Source organism: Lithobates pipiens, unplaced genomic scaffold, assembly GCF_037356315.1.
Source record: "Lithobates pipiens isolate NorthernLeopardFrog02 unplaced genomic scaffold, aLitPip1_a1.2 Scaffold_1, whole genome shotgun sequence".
Taxonomy (NCBI): Eukaryota; Metazoa; Chordata; class Amphibia; order Anura; family Ranidae; genus Lithobates; species Lithobates pipiens.
The window spans coordinates 97,093,052-97,111,595 of record NW_027507685.1 but is presented as its reverse complement, the minus strand read 5'-3'; the positions used below and the strand labels follow the sequence as shown (position 1 = coordinate 97,111,595).

Here is an 18,544-nt window from a genome sequence, read left to right as displayed (position 1 = left end):
TGGGTGACGGGTGACAGTTGGCGGTCACTGATGGGTGACAGCTGGCGGTCACTGGTGGGTGACGGGTGACAGCTGGCGGTCACTGGTGGGTGACGGGCGACAGCTGGCGGTCACTGATGGGTGACGGGTGATGTCTGGCGGTCACTGATGGCTGACTGCAGGCGGTGGCTGATGGGTGACAGCTGGCGGTCACTGGTGGGTGACGGGTGACAGCTGGCGGTCACTGGTGGGTGACGGGCGACAGCTGGCGGTCACTGGTGGGTGACGGGCGACAGCTGGCGGTCACTGGTGGGTGACGGGCGACAGCTGGCGGTCACTGGTGGGTGACGGGCGACAGCTGGCGGTCACTGGTGGGTGACGGGCGACAGCTGGCGGTCACTGGTGGGTGACGGGCGACAGCTGGCGGTCACTGGTGGGTGACGGGCGACAGCTGGCGGTCACTGGTGGGTGACGGGCGACAGCTGGCGGTCACTGGTGGGTGACGGGCGACAGCTGGCGGTCACTGGTGGGTGACGGGCGACAGCTGGCGGTCACTGGTGGGTGACGGGCGACAGCTGGCGGTCACTGATGGCTGACTGCAGGCGGTCGCTGGTGGGTGACGGGTGACAGCTGGCGGTCGCTGGTGGGTGACGGGTGACAGCTGGCGGTCGCTGGTGGGTGACGGGTGACAGCTGGCGGTCACTGGTGGGTGACGGGTGACAGCTGGCGGTCACTGGTGGGTGACGGGTGACAGCTGGCGGTCACTGGTGGGTGACGGGCGACAGCTGGCGGTCACTGATGGGTGACAGGTGATGGGTGACAAGTGCACCGCTGACGGTCACTGATGGCAGTCTCCTATGTGACAGGTTCACTTTATTGGGTGACTGTTGGGTGACAGATGACAGTGGGGGGGGGGGGGGGGGGGCGATCTGACAAGTGTGGTGTTGGTGTAGACACTACAGAACACAGATCGATAACTCACTGCTCCAGGCTCTTCTCTCCTCACACTGGAAACTGTGTGTGAGGAGAGAAGAGCTGGTAACAGTCAGTTACCGCTCTGTGTTTACATTTAGTGATCGGCTGTGAAAGGTTCACAGTCGATCACATGGATAAACAGCCAGCCAATGGCTGTTTACCGGCATCGGTGACGAGCAGTGTTCCCGGGGAACACGCCGCCACCGCTGTGAACGAGCAGCGCGCTCCCGATCCCGCGTATGCGCCGTTTACAGGCGACGAGCTCTAGCTGTGATCGGCCGTGACTTCATCACGGCCGATCACGTGGTAAACAGCCATGACCAATGGCTGTTTACCACCCTCGGTGGTGAGCGGTGTCTCCGTGACACGCCGCCACCGAGGGAACGGGGATGCGCGCGCACGATCGCGCGCATACCCTGTTTAAACGCGAGGCCGTCATATGACGGCCTCCCGCCACGAGAGCTGCGCCGCCTGGCCGTCATTTGACAGCCGGCGGTCAGCAACAAGTTAAAGAATGCTGAATATACAGATATAAAGAGTTGACGACAAGACAATCATCTGTAACTTTCAATAGATAGTCCCACAAACCTATGCAACTCTAAGTATACATTTATGACCATCCATCTAAACTTGCTTGTCACCCTAGTAGCTGTGACTAAAAGATTTTAACTATAGTTATCTAGGATTGCAACCAGAGCAAGCAAGGCCATCCTTTGTCTGGGAGGGAATATCAAGGTATCCGAAACACTTCGCCTAGTAACCTGCGCTGCATATGCGCTATTATCGTGAATGGAAACCCTCCAGGGGGGAAGGTTAGTCTTGCACAGTAAATCAGATTACTAGATGTCTTGAATTAAGCAACTGGGACTAGTCTTCTTCTTACTTAGGCTTTGGCGCTCACTCCTCAAGATATGGGAGTGGCGCTAATCTGGGGTAATGCATTCTAGAGTACTTTCACTTTTAGGGGAAAAAAGATGGGCGACACCAGTGGTGTCTTGTGAGGGAAAAGAAATAGCAGAGAGAAAGGGGAGTAAGGGTGGGGGAGTAAGCGGGGAGGGGTGAGGATGAAGCACCAATGGGGGGCCGCCGACCCAAGGCCCAATCTGCCAAAAGACTGCCTTTCTAAGTGTAGGACTTGTAATTGTCTGAGTATCTAAACAGTTCCCAGTGCATCCACCGTGCACCGTGTTCCTCCTCTCTCTCCCCCAAAGCAGCCGTAAGGCGTTCCATCCGCTGTATGTCATTGATCCTAGAAAACCACTGCGTTACTGTCGGGGGGGACCGTTGCTTCCACATACTGGGAATACACACCCTTGCTGCATTCAAGAGGTGCTTCAGCAGGGATTTGCGGTAGCGCTTACTGGACATTGGGGTCAGGTTCAGTAGTATTGCCGCTGGGTTGTCCTTGAGATCCACTTCAGTGAGTTTGTGGATCATTCCCAGCACCTGCCGCCAGAAGAGCGTCAGCACTTCACATTCCCAGAAGATGTGGAGTATTGTGCCAGTCTGAGTGCCACATCTCCAACATAGAGGACTGTGTCCCGGGAATATGGAGGCTAACACGGGGGGGGGGGGGGGGGTCCTATACCAGCGCGTAAGTACCTTGTAGGAGATCTCTTGGTATTTGCTACAAAGGGAGGACTTGTGCACAAAAAAGAGGATTCTATTTTTTTGATCTGTTGTAAACTGGACCTTGAGGTCCCTTTCCCACTTCCTCAGATACGGGGGATCGTCTAGGGAGGAGTTGGTCTGCAAGATATTGTATGAGTAGGACAAGGATTTCCGTACTGGACCCTCTCCCAGACACAGTTCCTCAAAGGGTGTAAGCGGTCTGCGGAAGCTCCCATTTACCGGCAGGGATCTGAGAAAGTGCGAAAATTGTAAGAGCCTCCAACCCCCCAGGCCGGATAAGCCAAAGCTAGGATATATATTTGAAAGGTTCCCCCAGTCTGATGGACCACAAAACGAGGAGGCTCTAACTATGCTCTGCTCTGGGTGAAGCCTAAATGTCCGGTCAGAGAGACCCGGCCCAAAGTCTGGATGTCCAATTATAGGTGTCAGTGGAGAGGGAAAACTTGGCGTATTTGCAATTCTAAAGTATCTGTGAAGCTCCTGTAGAGTGGGTCCAATTAGCGGGTGGGGAGGGGAGAGATTGGGCCTTCAAGAGGAGACGGTACTGATTCCTGTTCTAGACTAATCCACAACTTGTGTGTTTTATGCCGACACCAGTCTACCACCCTGTTCATGTGGACCGCCGTGCAGTATAGGTCCGGGTCAGGAAGACCCAACCCCCCTCTGAGTTTTGGTCGGTGTAATAAGGAGCTTTTAAGCCGTGCTGGCTTGCCCTGCCATATATACTTCACAAAGATCGTGCGCAGTTTACGGAAGAAGGTCCGTGGAATCCTTACCGGTAGAGCCTGTAAGAGGTATAGCAATCTTGGCATGATGTTCATCTTTAATACGTTGCTTCTACCGAACCAGGAGATAGCCAAGCACTTCCACCTCTCTAGGTCTAAGGCGAAGGTGTTCAGGAGAGGTTGGAAATTTAGTTGGTAGATGAGGTGCAATTTTGCGGGAATTCTGGTGCCTAAATATTTGATTGCCCGGGGCGACCACCTGAAGGGAAAGTTGTCACTTAGGGCAGCCCGGGAGCTAGGGGATAGGGAAACGTTCAGATGCTTCTGATTTCTGGAGGTTAATTTTAAAGTCCGAGAGCAACCCGTATTGGCGTAATTCTGCTAACAAGATTGGTATCGAGATGTGGGGATTTGAGATGTAAAACAGATCGTCTGCATAGGCCGCAATTTTGTGGTGGTATGCGCTCGTTTCAAGTCCTTTAATATCCGGATTGAGCCTTATGTGTTGTAACAAAGGCTCTAAGGCGATTATGAACAGAAGTGGGGAAAGAGGGCATCCCTACCTCGTCCCATTGCTGATCTTAAAAGGGTTGGAGGCTACCCCATTCACTCTGACTGTTGCGGAAGGACAAGAGTAAATGGCCAATACCCAGGACAGAATGGAGGCTGGCATTCCGAGGCGTCGCAGAGTGGCTAATAGGAAAGTCCAATTCACTCTATCAAATGCCTTTTCGGCGTCGGTCGACGAGGAGGAAAGGTATATTAAGGTGTTTGGCCCTAGCCACGACATTAAACGTCCTAATCGTGTTGTCCCGTGTCTCTGTTATGGATGAAGCCGACTTGGTCTAAAGGGATTATACGCTGGAGGACAGAGCCTATCCGTTCGGCCAGTATTTTAGTAAACAATTTCAGGTCGCAATTTAACAGGGAAATAGGCCTATAGCTTGCACAGAGAAGCGGATCCTTCTCTGGTTTTGGAATTACGGAGATGTTGGCTTGCAGCAGGTCTGGCGGGACAGCATGAGCATCCAATATTGCGTTTAAAGGCAGAGACGAAGTGGGTTGCCAACTGACTGTGGAAATTTTTGTAATAAGAGTTTGTGAAGCCGTCGGGGCCAGGTGCCTTCCCCCTTTGGAGCTCTAGCCAGCGCATTTGTGAGTTCATCTGCGGTTATCGGCTGTGACAGTAGGTCCGCCTCTTCTTCATTGAGCGAGGGCAAGTCCGCCGCTTCCAAGTATGCCTCTATGGCTGCAAGGCTACTCTGGGGCCGATCTCCCGGGGGGGTGTGAATGTAGGTTATAAAGTGCTTCGTAAAAAGCCCAGAAAGACTCCGCCATTTCCGCCGAGTCATAGATTTTAGTTCCCGTGGAAGTAGACAGGGCCGGGATATAAGAAAGGTTACGTTGGGTTCGTATGGCATTCGCTAAAGTTCTACTGCATTTATCTCCAAACTCATAAAAGGTTCTGCGTACCTTCCAAAGGTTATTCCTGGAATGGGACAAAGAGTGCTCTCTGATCTGCTCACGGAGGGTAGTTACTTCTACCTCAAGATCCCTATCTGGCTGGGTTTTGTGGCGTTTTTCGCATTCGTGAAGCTTTAACAGCAGCTCCGCCAATGTTTTCTCTTTGGCCACTTTAAGCCTGTGGCCATGTTTTATGAATATGCCCCTTATGTAGCATTTGTGTGCTGTGTGCATTTGTGTGCTGACCAAATAGTTAGGGGATTAGGAACCGAGTCTGTTACTCTCGAAGAGTCCAAGCTCTCGCACAATGTCTGCTCTAACCTCTGGGTCCTGCATAAGGGATTAGTTTAGCCGCCATGTAGCCTTTGGTGTTGTGGGGCGCTGCATGGCTAGGGTTATGGAGATCGGGGCGTGATCTGAGAGCGCAATATGCCCAATCTGAGTCCCGGGATCGTCGCATTGGAGACCAAGAAGAGGTCTATCCTGGAGTAGGAGCCATGTACTGGCGAGAAGAAGGTGTAATCCCTCTCTTGCAGATGAAGGATGTGCCAGATGTCTACCAAACGATATGAGTGCAACAGATCCCTAACTCGGTTTCGGGCTCTCTGGGAGAGGGCCGAAGATCCTGTCGAGGGGTCCCTCCGAGGGTCAATGGTGAGGTTGAGATCTCCCCCCAGCACCAGTGTACCCTCTGAGGAGGCCAGGGCGGTCAAGCATGATTCCAGCAACGGCAATTGGTCCACGTTCGGCAGATAGAGGTTCGCGAAGGTATAGGTCTGCGACTGTAGTGTACCCTTAACAAAAAGGTATCTGCCGTCACCATCGGCTTGGAGGTCCTTCAGCTGCCAGGGCAAAGTGTTGGCCAGGAGGATACTCGTGCCCTTCGATTTTGAGGAAGACGATGCACTGTGGTACACTGTTGAGAAGCGCCTACTGGTAAGTTTAGGGATCTTGTCTGCCCGAAAATGGGTCTCCTGCAAGAATACCACCTGTGGCCTTTGTCTCCAGAGGTCTGTGAGGCAGCTGGATCGCTTCTCTGGGACATTCAAGTCCTTCACATTCCAGGAAACTACTTTCAAAGACATCTCGGCCAGGGCAGAGCTGGGCCGGCGGGTTCCCCCAGGCGCTGGGGCGGTAGTTGGCGTGTAAGGGAAGGATGGGAAAGGGGAGGGTTAGGAGAGCTGGAAAGAAGAGTTGGTGAGAGGCTTAGAGGGGGTCCAACACTGGGAGGATAGAGAAAAGGAAGGTAAGGGGGGAGAATTGGGAGAAAACTAAATCTCCAAACGGAGGACTACTGCCAATCATGGCAGCAGAGGCCTAGTGGGGGGAGCGGTAGGGCACTTCTGGGGTCAGGCCCCCGGAAGCACAGGGCTCCTCCAGTTACTCCAAATGTAGGCTAACTTTTCAGCGATTGCTTAGGATTAAGCCGCTACTCAATATGGACACAGCAACAGGAGGCTATACAATATATTACATTAACCATTAATCAGCATTTCAACTTCATTCTCTGAACGACCTCAAAAATATAACTTTCTTCACCCACCATAGTACATTCCTAACAGCATTATTAGGTGGGGAGACCGCTTGCCCCCAGGGGCTAGAGCCCAGTGGGAGCCAGCCGTGCCCCCATCTCCAGGACCACATGCCCGAATGTGTGACGTCTCAATGTGGACCAGCACCGTGTCCCATTCCATACATTTGTAAGAACAGTTAACATCGTATAGGGCATACCCCGAGCTCACAAAAAAAAGAGGGGGGGGAGGGAGGTAGAGCACCAACCATGGTGAGCTGTCTTCCCTGATTGGGCCGAGAGCCCCCGTCGTAGTAAAGCTGAGGGTATGTACCCCAACTCTTGTGCTAATGCCCTGTGCCAGCAGGAGGAGGGTCCCCAGAAGCCACCCAGGCGGATCCCGACCAGGGGAACCCCAATCTAGTCTCCACCGGAATGTCCCGTAGAGGCACCCCCCCCAGCCCCAAGCACCAACAATGGGTGGTCTCCCAGCCCGGGCATACCCCCGTCCAACCCGTCTTGAAGCCAGACCCTCAATCTGGTAAGGCCCCCAGAAGTGGGGGGGACCTCTCCTATGTAACTGTAAAGGCTAAATGGGCCGGACCCCCCTTGGATCACCTCTATGTGTAGGTCCAACCAGGCAGTCTCCAGGCCCCCACCCCCTCCCCCTCCAACCCAATGCTGACTCCCATTGAAGAAAATTGGGGCCCACAGGTCGTGGTTAATAGTTTAGTCAGGCCGAGTGGAATATCCTGAGGGAGCTCGTACTTCTACTAGTCATGGGGTGGCCGGGAGGTACACCCACAGCCCCGTGAGGAAGACCCGCTCCTATAGGGAAGATCTGTGTTCCAAGTCTAACCCAATCATCAAAAATAAAAGAAGCGAGCCAAAGGGGGGGGGGGGGGAAGTAAAAGGGGAGCGAACATAAGTATTCCAGTCTTAGACCGGGAGCTCACGGTTCAACGTCCTGCGAAGCTTGCCGTTGTCAGTGGTTAGAGTTAATCTCTGTGGTTTTGTTGCGAGCATGCTGATTCTGTGGGAAGAAGAAGAATAAAAAAAAGAAAAAGGGGTAAGCGACAAGCACTGAAGACACTAATCAGGGTTCGTTGTCTTGAGGATCTTGCGGTCGTCTGCGCTGAGTACGACGGTTGCGACGTGACCTCTGGGGTCTAGCTGTATTGCTTGCTGGTGGGTTTTCGTTGCCAGTCGGTAGAACAAACCAGTTGGGTAGTCATAGAGCAGGTAGCCCAAGCGACCTGAGGAAGTCCGGAACATCTGCGGGATGCCGGAGGGCATATGTTCTTCCATCTTTGCGTACAATCAAGTGGAATGGGTGACCCCACTTGTAAGTGATCCCCCGTTCATTGAGTCTCTCAAGCAATGGTTTCATACATCTACGCATCTGGAGGGTCCTCCTCGAGACATCCGGTAAGAGGGCAATTTGGGCGCCATCAAATTCTGTTACCCTTGTAAAAGCATATGCACTCGGTTCCTTCAGAGTTTGAAGGAAGTGGTGTAATTGCATGGCCGGCCAGAACGTAAGGTGGAAACATCCTAGCTGGTCAGTGAGCTCTGCTATCATTGGCCATCTATCTCCTACTACAAATTTAGACGCGACGACCTTATCCGAGTCTCGTAAAGATTGGAAATATGCGGATGTCAGGCCTGGTCGGAAACCCGGGTTCCCCAAAATGGGGGTCAATGGTGATGACTTGGTCGTTTGGTGTATCCGAATAACAGCTTTCGCGCACTCTGTGTGTTCCCTATCAAGGGGTGCGTCTTAAGGGTAGGTGGTATTGCTTCCCAGCACCAAAGTGCTCTATTCAATGGGATAATCGATTTTGCTCCTGCTCTATCTGTGTCCATAACTTTAATGTCCCATGTCGTTGCCAGTCGATCACTCTCCCCAATTGCACTGCAATGTAGTATCCCCTAACATCTGGGAGCGCTATACCGCCGCAACGTTTAGGCATAGTTAATTGCGTGTGTGGGATTCAAGGTCGTTTGTGTGCCCAGACAAAGTCCATAAACATCGACTGGACCCGTAGGAAGAATGCCTTTGGGATATGGATAGGGAGCACCTGGAATAGGTAGAGATACTTTGGAAGTATGCTCATCTTTAATAAGTTACATCTCCCGAACCAGGAGTGTAGGTCCGTCTGCCATTTAGCTAATAGCGATCTAGTCTCAGATAGCAAAGGCAGAAAATTCAATTCATATATTTGGGATGGATCAGATGGGATTTTCGTGCCTAGGTATGTCAATGCGGTCGTTGTCCATTTGAACTGAAATTCCACTTTCAGTCTTTCCAGTGTGGTCGAGGGTATATTTATCCCCATTGCCTCTGATTTTTTAAAATTGATCTTTAGATTAGATAAACTACCACAAATCTCAAATTGTTTGAATAAATTTGGTAACGATATAGTCGGGTTCGTTATTGAAAACAGAAGGTCATCTGCATATGCCGATATTTTGTGTTGTGTCCGCCCTACCTGCACACCCCAGACGTCCGGGTTCCGCCTGATTGTGGCCAGGAAAGGTTCCAGGGAGATGGCAAATAGTAAGGGGGATAGCGGACACCCCTATCGCGTCCCATTCTTAATCTGGAAGGGATCAGATAGGATCCCATTTGCTTTAGCTTGGACCGTGGGGTTTGAATAAATATTCGCCACTCGGCGTAGCATAGTCTCTCCCAGCCCGACATGTCTTAGAACGGAGAACATGAGCGACCAATTCACACAGTCAAACGCCTCCGCGTCCGTATTTAGAAAAACGCACGGGGTCCCGTTAGTACGAGCTATATGTATTAAATTTAATACTTTAGTCGTGCTATCCCTCGCCTCTCTGGAGGGTATAAATCCCACTTGATCTAGATGGAATATATTCTGAATATGGTATATAATTTAAGGTCCACATTTAGGAGTGAAATGGGCCTGTAGCTTCCACAGGCTGTGGGGTCTTTTCCGTCTTTATGAATTAGCGATATGTGGGCTTTAAGCGTGTCTTTCGCAAAGTCCGAACCCGAGTCTAAGGCCTGGAATTGTTGAATGAATGAAATACTTGTATAGCGCACAATGCGAACTGAATCGCCTCTAGGCAATAGTTGAATTAGCCGTGGGCCCAAAACCGGTAGGAGCGTCCTATAATATTGCGTGGTAAAACCATCCGGGCCAGGGGCCTTCCCTGGTTTCATCTCGCTTGGCGCTTTTTGTAACTCCTATAAGGGTAATAGGGGAGTCCAACTCCTCCCCGAGTTCGGCGGGTAGTGTCGGAATGTGGGACGCGCAAATGTATTCCTCCATGGCCGTGGGAGGTGCCTCCGGTGTCCGCAAGTTATAGAGTTGGGAATAAAATTCCCTGAATTCCTGAGCTATCTGTTCTGGGAGGGTCACAGGTTGTCCGTCAGTTCTGGTCACCTTGGGGATGTAGGAGGAGAGTTTGTGTTCCCTTACTTGTTTCGCTAGCAGTTTCCCACATTTTCTCCCAGCTTCGTAGTTCACCTTGCGGCAAAATTGTAGTGCCGCCTTAGTTTTATACAGTAGTAGGTCGTTAATCTGTCCTCTGATAGCTGCCAAGTCCGCCTCTAGGACAAGGGAGGGAGCATGTTTATGCGGGGCCTCCAATGAGCCCAGCTTCTGTAGAAGCTCAGTCAGTTGTCACGTCCGTTCCCTCTTTATGCGTGCCCCGTGTTTAATCAGAATGCCCCTAATAACTGGTTTGTGGACCTCCCACAGTATGCTGGGGTCACAGTCTGGGTTGTCGTTCGTTTGGAAGTATAGATCCAATTCCCTAGTAATCTCTGTCAGAACCTCCGGAGTCTGCAGCAGGCTCTCATTAAGTCGCCAAAAATGGTGCCAGCGTGGGGTGCAGTCAGTCAGTGAGTAAATCATAAGGATCGGGGCATGGTCAGACCACATGATATTGCCAATCGTAGTGTCGCGCACTGCGTGTAGGTTACCATGGGGAATCAAGAAATAGTCTATTCTAGTGTAGACTTTATGTGGGGAAGAATAGAACGTATAGTCCTTTTCCCCAGAGTGTTGTAACCTCCATATGTCAATCAGTTGGTTCCTGTGGAAACATTTGGCGATGTGGTTAAGGTGGCTTGGTGGGAGGGATGATTTACCCGTAGACGTGTCTATGGACGGTAGTAACGGTGCGTTAAAGTCTCCTCCCAGCAGTAGGTGGCCTTGTTGAAAGGTTTGGAGTTTACTCAGCGTTCTTTCCAGGAACACTGCCTGACCATCGTTGAGGGCATAGACTGTAGCCAGGGTAATTTGTAGTTCTCCTATCAGCCCCCTGAGGAATAGAAAACGCCCCGCCGGGTCCACCAAGGTCGCCTGAGTACGCCAAGGAACATTCTTAGAGATCAGTATAGACACTCCTCTGGATTTGGTTTTTGGGTTAGTAGAATGAAACGTCAAGGGGAAATATTTGTTTTGCAAGTAATTTAGTTTGTCTGTTCTAAAGTGCGTCTCTTGTATAAACGCGATATCGGCCGTCGTTCTTTTAAGTTCTGCGAGTAACATCCGTCATTTCTCAGGCGCCTCCAGCCCTCGGGCATTTAGCGACAACACATTTAGCGCGTCAAGTGTCATGTCTGAGGTCGGGACGAGGGGGAACGGGACGGGGAGAGGTAGGGAAAAGCAGGGTTAGTCTACCAGTAGGGGCAGAAAGAACTAGAGAGATAGAGAGCGAAACGAAAGAATTAGAGAGAAAAAAGTCGTCCGATCAAGGGAGTCTGAGAATAATAATAAGAGAAAAGATGCTAATCCTCACCCTAAACAGCCCGAGGCCGTGTAAATACACGGTAGCTGCGTAGTAACGACTCAAGGGCAAATTGCACCCCGAGTGATTACGCAATCCTAAGTGGGGGACGGGGGAGGGCAGGGCTCTACAAACGAGCTCCCGGTACCATCCTGCGCCCCCTGACCGCTTAAACCGTTATCTCAAGTGAGGTAACATGCATTCAACACATAAGGGAACATTTGTCTAGACTCTAAAGCTTAGCACAACAGACATCAACTCCACCCTTCTCCCATCACCTGCACTTGCAGGAACAGCGCAGAGATTCACCGGTGCAGTGACTATATATCCTCCCAACTTAACCCCGTGCCCCCCAGCCCCCCTCCCAGACTGCATAACTGAGCTCCCCCCCCCCAGTGAGAAGGTACTGTTATCAAATTGAGCGGTTCTCCCAGGTAAGATCAGTCTGTTCAATCTGTGTACATCAAGACCTTCAATATCCGGAGTGCGGGAAGTGTCCGTGATGATGAGCGCTTGCCCATTGGCCGGCATCTCCCGCTCCCCCCGTGGAGAACGGCATCCAGCCCCCTCAATGAGAATAGCTGTCACCGCTCCCCCAGGTCTGGGAACAGGGAGTCCATGGCTTGCAGGCAGCGTCTCCATGGCTCAAACCTCTCCGGCCCTCCCACCCCCCTGTGGGCTTAGAAAGATATAGTTTTGGCACCATGTCACGCTTCACTCTGCTCCTCTGTGACTCACGGTAGGTCGCTACGCTGGTGCGGCCCGTGCTGAGCGATCACCTCTTAGGGAGGACGCGCAGAGGTCTTTCAAATGCAATTTTTTGGGGAAAAAAAAACACTAAATGATTTAAAAAAAAAACAGTAAAGTTAGACCATTTTTTATTTTTTTTTTCATCCAAAAGTTTTGACTACCTGTTTTTATTTTATAGGCTGCTTTCACACTGGAGCTGGCAGGAGTTGATGGTAAAATGCTGCTAGTTTTAGCAGCGCTTTACTGTCATTTTAGCGGTGCTATTCGGCTGCTAGTGGGGCGCATTTTATCCAGCTAGCGGCCGAAGAAGAGGTTAAATGCGCCCGTGAAGCACTGCTGCCAAATCACATTGCAGGCGCTTCGGCAGCGGTGCCCATTAACCACTTGAGGACCGCCATATTGCCATTGTACGTCAGCACAATGGCACAGGCAGGCATAATCACGTACATCTACGTGATTGCCTTCCAGCGGGTGGGGGGTCCCATCGGACCCCCTCCCGCTGGTTACGGCGGTCCGATTCGGTCCAGGAGCGCTCCGTGATGAGGGGATGGCCGTTCGTTTTCGGCCACCCCCTCTGGATCGCTCCTGGCCAATGAGAAGCTTCCTCCCCTGTGTATTGTTTACACAGGAAGGAGGAAGTGATGTCATTCTCCTCGGGGCGGTCTTTTTGACCGGACTACGAGGAGAAGAGTAAAAGTAAGTCTGCACGAACACTACACTGACATGTAGGTACACACAGGCACACAAACCCCCCCCGCCCCCCCTCCCCCCCCAGTCACAGTGTCACTGATTGCATTGATCATTTCTTTACTGATCAATGCATTCAGTGTCAGTTGTGACAGTAAAAACTGTCAGGACAGTTAGTGTTAGGTCCAGGGTAGCCCCCTATCACCCCCCAATAAAGATTTAACCCCCTGATTGCCCCTAGAGTTAACCCTTTCACCCCCTTTTGCCAGTGTCACTAAGCGATCATTTTTCTGATCGCTGCATGTGTCGCTAGTGTCGCTAGGTAGCTAGTTATTTTTTTAGGTTCACCGCCAGGTTTTTATATCGCTAGGTACCCCGATATACTACCCAATAATGTTTTTAACCCCCTGATTGCCGCTAGTTAACCCTTTCACCCCCTTTTGCCAGTGTCACTAAGCGATCGTTTTTCTGATCGCTGCATTAGTGTCGCTACAGTCGCTAGGTAGCTAGTTATTTTTTTAGGTTCACCGCCAGGTTTTTATAGCGCTAGGTACCCCGATATACTACCCAATAATGTTTTTAACCCCCTGATTGCCGCTAGTTAACCCTTTCACCCCCTTTTGCCAGTGTCACTAAGCGATCATTTTTCTGATCGCTGCATGTGTCGCTAGGTAGCTAGTTATTTTTTTAGGTTCACCGCCAGGTTTTTATATCGCTAGGTACCCCGATAGACTACCCAATAATGTTTTTAACCCCCTGATTGCCGCTAGTTAACCCTTTCACCCCCTTTTGCCAGTGTCACTAAGCGATCGTTTTTCTGATCGCTGCATTAGTGTCGCTACAGTCGCTAGGTAGCTAGTTATTTTTTTAGGTTCACCGCCAGGTTTTTATAGCGCTAGGTACCCCGATATACTACCCAATAATGGTTTTAACCCCCTGATTTCCGCTAGTTAACCCTTTCACCCCCTTTTGCCAGTGTCACTAAGCGATAATTTTTCTGAACGCTGCATCAGTGTCACTAGTGTCGCTAGGTAGCTAGTTAACTAGGCTCCCAAAAAGTCCCCCACATGTGGTATCCCCGTACTCGGGAGAAGCAGCAGAATTTATTTTGGGGTGTAATTTGACTTCTGCCCATAGCATGTGTGAGCAATATATCATTTAGTGACAACTTTGTGCAAAAAAAAAAAAGTTTGTAATATTCCCGCAACTTTTGGCAAAATATAAAATATTCCATGGACTCAACATGCCTCTCAGTAAATAGCTTGGGGTGTCTACTTTCCAAAATGGGGTCATTTGGGGGGGTTTTGTGCTATTTTGGCATTTTATGGCCTTCGAAACTGTGATAGGTAGTGAGGAGTTAAATCAAAAATTTGCACCCTTAGAAATCCTGAAGGTGGTGATTGGTTTTCGGGGTGCCGTGCGCGACTAGACTCCCAAAAAGTCCCACACATGTGGTATCCCCGTACTCGGGAGAAGCAGCAGAATGTATTTTGGGGTGTCATTTCACATATAACCATGGCATGTGTGAGCAATATATCATTTAGTGACAACTTTTTGTAAAAAAAATTTTTTTTTTTTTTTTTTTGTCATTATTCAATCCCTTAGGACAAAAAAAATAAATATTCAATGGGCTCAACATACCCATCAGCAATTTCCTTGGGGTGTCTACTTTCCAAAATGGGGTCATTTGGGGGGGATTTGTACTGCCCTGCCATTTTAGCACCTCAAGAAATGAGATCGGCAGTCATAAATTAAAAGCTGTGTAAATTCCAGAAAATGTACTCTAGTTTGTAGACGCTATAACTTTTGCGCAAACCAAAAAATACGCTTATTGACATTTTTTTTACTAAAGACATGTGGCTGAATAAATTTTGCCCTCAATGTATGACTAAAATTTAGTTTATTCGATTTTTCTTATAACAAAAAGAAGAAAATATCTTTTTTTTTCAAAATTTTCGCTCTTTTTTCATTTATATCGCAAAAAAAAAAAATCGCAGAGGCAATCAAATACCATCAAAAGAAAGCTCTATTTGTGGGAAGAAAAGGACGCAAATTTCGTTTGGGTGCAATATTGCATGACCGCGCAATTACCAGTTAAAGCAGCGCAGTGCGAAATTGCAAAAAGACCTCTGGTCCTTAAGGTGTTTATTGGTCCGGAACTGAAGTGGTTAATATCAATGGGCAGGAGTGGTGGAGGAGTGGTATACACCACTCCAAAAGTGCTGCTTGCAGGACTTTTTTTTTTTTTTTTAACATCCTGCCAGCGCCTTAGTGTGAAAGCACTCGGTCTTTCACACAGTCACACAGACTGCAGGGGAGCCGTTTTGCAGGCACTTTACAGGCACTATTTTTAGCCCAAAAGCACCTAAAAAAAAATGCCCCAGTGGGAAAGGTGTCTGTTCGGTTTTATGAGATGAAGGGGGATAAAAAAAAAAAAAAAACTGGCCTAACATATCGGCCCAAAAAAATCGGCATCATATATCGGCCGTCGGCCGCCATGATTTCTAAATATCGGCATCGGCCAGAGAAAAACCCATATCGGTCGAATATATATATATTGAGGATACCATTTCTTTTACTTCCAAATAGAATTCCATTGAAATCACAAACATTGTTAAAAAAGAAGCCAAGTTCATTCCCAGGCTGCTGACCCAGGAGCAGAAGAAACACCACATTGAAGTCTGCCAAGAACTCTATCAGCGTGCCATGGATGACCCATCCTTCATGTGGAGGATCGTTGCCAGCGATGAAACTTGGGTGTACGGGTACGACCCTGAGATGCAGCAACAGTCTTCACATTGGAAGAGCCCATCATCTCCACAACTGAGAGAGGCAAGGCAGGTCGACCAAGTTCAGCTCAAAGGTTGCTCTTTTGACACCATTGTGGAGCTCCAGAAGGTGCTTGACACACTTGGAAAAGAAGAAGACTTACAGGAGTGTCGGGAACACTGGAAGAGCTGTATAGCTGTGAAAGGGGACTATTTTGAAGGTGATTGTGAATACACATAGATAAAGTACTTTCTTGTAACCCGGGCTAGTCTAAAACTTTTTGGTACCACCTTGTAAAGGATTGTTGGTAGGGAGGAACCAGGGAAGGCAAAATATAAGGATATGACAGCTGTGTATACTATAGCAGTTTGCTGGAATTCTGCTTTATAATCTCTTTGTAATTCTGTGTTATTGCTTTTCTTTGTAGATACGGTGAAGTGGTGAATATTAATTTGGTGCGTGACAAACAGTCCGGGCGCTCTCGTGGATTCTGCTTTCTGTGTTATGAGGATCAGAGAAGCACAGTGCTGGCTGTAGACAATCTGAATGGCATCAAGGTGAGACAATGACATCTGATTAATACAAAAAGAGGGAATTTGTTGGGACTTTAACCACTTCAGCCCTGGAAGATTTGGCTGCTCAATGACCGGGCCATTTTTTGAGATTTGGCACTGCGTCACTTTAACTGACAATTGCTTGGTCATGCGGCGCCGCACCCAAACAAAATTTACGTCCTTTTTTTTTTTTCCCCACAAATAGAGCTTTTTTTTTTGGTGGCATTTGATCACCTCTGCGGTTTTTATTTTTTGCACTATAAACAAAAAGAGTGACAATTTTGGAAAAAAAAATATATATATTTTACTTTTTGCTATAATAAATATCCCCCAAAAATATATAAAAAAAACTTTTTTTCCTCTGTTTAGGCCATTATGTATTCTTCTACATATTTTTGGTAAAAGAAATCGCAATAAGTGTATATTGATTGGTTTTCTTTTTTTTTAACCAAGTTGAAGTTTATTGAGCATATAAACAAGTATAATAGTACACATATTCACAAAAGCCAGTGCAACAAGCACCAACTAGCATGTGAGAAAAACAAAATATACATCTTATGTCTGACATGTGAAGTCTAAGTGCACAATCTGCCATGCGCAGTGTCAACATACAAGAGTGCGGTTAAGTACATGTTCTCCGAGCATCCAGGGCCCAGTTGTCAACTGAAGGGGGAGCCGGGCTTGTCCCTAGCATGTAAAATTTACTTTAGCTCGTGCAGCTGTGAGTGCTCTCCATCCATCTGTCCCAGATTTTACGGAACTTCTCTGGGCACCCCCGGTTGGAGTAAATGACCTTTTTATATGGTAAAACATTATTCACAGCCCTCTTCCACTGCTGGATCGTAGGGGAGGCAGGCCTAAGCAACAGCTGGGCTATTTGCATCCTAGCAGCGAAGAGGGTCTCCTGTAAAAACGTCCTAGGGTATTTGTCCTCCTCAGGAAGAGGAAGGAGGCCTAGGATACACTGTCGTGGGCAAAGTGTAAGGGGGGGAGCCCATGTGGTCATGCAGAAATTAATAACCTGTGCCCAGTATCTTTGGACGGGCGGGCAGGACCAGATGAGATGGTAAAAGGAGCTGTTAACATCTCCACATCTGGGACATGTGGGATCAGAGTCTGGTTTAAATTTGGACAGGCGACCCGGGATAACATATGCGCGATGGAGTATATAGAGATGTGTCAGTCTGTCTGACAATTTAGGAGATGCTTTCGTAGACACTGCCAGTATATCTCCCCATTGGTCGTCCTCCACACTCCCGATATCAGCCTCCCACCATGTTTTCAGCTGATAAGCCCTAGCTGTGGCCCGAGGGGAGAGAAGGTGCGCGTAAAAACAAGAGATCAGTTTCCTGGAATCATCCCCGAACACCAGGTCCGTTAGGGCCGTGGAGTCTGGAGGTGGAGGTGAGCACCAAAACTGAGTTTGAACTGCGTGGCGGACCTTTAAGTAGAGGAATAGCACGTGGTTAGGAAGGTCGTATTCCTCTTTAAGCACCTGAAACGTCTTTATGCCATGGACCCCGTATAATTGGGACAGGTATATTATTCCCCTACATATCCACACTTTGTAGTCTGGCACACTCAGCAGCTCAGGTAGGGAAGGATTCTCCCATAGAGATGTATGAGTGTGCAGAGTGGGGGCCTCAGTCATATTCTGCGCCATATGCCAAATCCTGCTATAATGTATGATCATGTGTTGAATGGACTCCGAACGTGAGAGCCCCCTATGATTGCAAAATATAATCTGGAAGGGGTGCGCCACCACATCCGTGGCCGCTGTGCACACTAGAGTGGAGTATCTCAGCTTATCATAAGTATTGATGTAGTAGAGATGGGAGAGCTGGGAAGCCAGATAATAGGTTGCTAAGTCAGGTAACGCCGCTCCTCCTAGGTGGACAGGGCATTTGAGTGTCTGCCAGGCTCGTTTATGCCTAGAAGAGCCCCAAATGAATGAGTTGAGGATCGATTCCATGTAACGGAACATATGGGCTGGGATATATGTTGGAGCATGCCAAAAAATGTAAAGCAGTTTGGGGAGGAGAATCATCTTTACAAATCCCAGATGTCCCATGACTCCAAGAGGGAGCCTGGACCAGACCTGGGTCTTGCACTTCAAAGGGGGAAAAAGTGGTTCTAAATTCAGGCGGGTGTAGTCCGCAAGGGAGCAGAAGCACTGTATACCTAGATACTTAATCCGATCCGTACGCACAAGGGGCAGTGTCGCCTGTGTCAATGTGGGGGCAGTTATATCTATGGGGAGAATTTGGGATTTGGACCAGTTAATCTGGGTATATTGATTGGTTTACGCAAAAGTTTTATAGGGTCTACAAAATAGGGGATCGTTTTATATCATTTTTATTATAATTTTTATTTTACTAGTAATGGCGGCGATCTGCGACTTTTATCAGGACTGGCATTATGACAGACACCTCGGACACTTTTGACACTATTTTAGGACCATTGTCATTTATACAGCGATCAGTGCTACAAAAATGCACCGATTACTGCGTAAATGACACTGGCAGGGAAGGGGTTAGCCACTAGGGGGCAATGAAGAGGTTAAGTGTGTCCTAGGGAGTGATTCTAAATTGGGGGGGGTGGGCTTCAATTCCCACAACAGCGATCACTGGTCTCGATGACAGGGAGCAGTGATCTCATGATACAAGGCAGAACAGGGAAATGTTTACATAAGCACTTCCCTGTTCTTTGGTTCAGTGACATGATCGCCGGGA

At 49.0% G+C, this 18,544-nt stretch overlaps 1 protein-coding gene across 1 annotated transcript in view; it reads left to right on the top strand.

Moving 5' to 3' along the window:
• RBMX2 (RNA binding motif protein X-linked 2) overlaps positions 1–18,544 on the top strand; it is a 58,708-nt gene that overhangs the window by 19,368 nt on the left and 20,796 nt on the right. Inside the window, exon 4 of the mRNA XM_077465222.1 lies at positions 15,686–15,815. Within this exon, the coding sequence (XP_077321348.1) occupies positions 15,686–15,815 (130 nt within the window). The remainder of the gene's footprint in view (positions 1–15,685; positions 15,816–18,544) is intronic.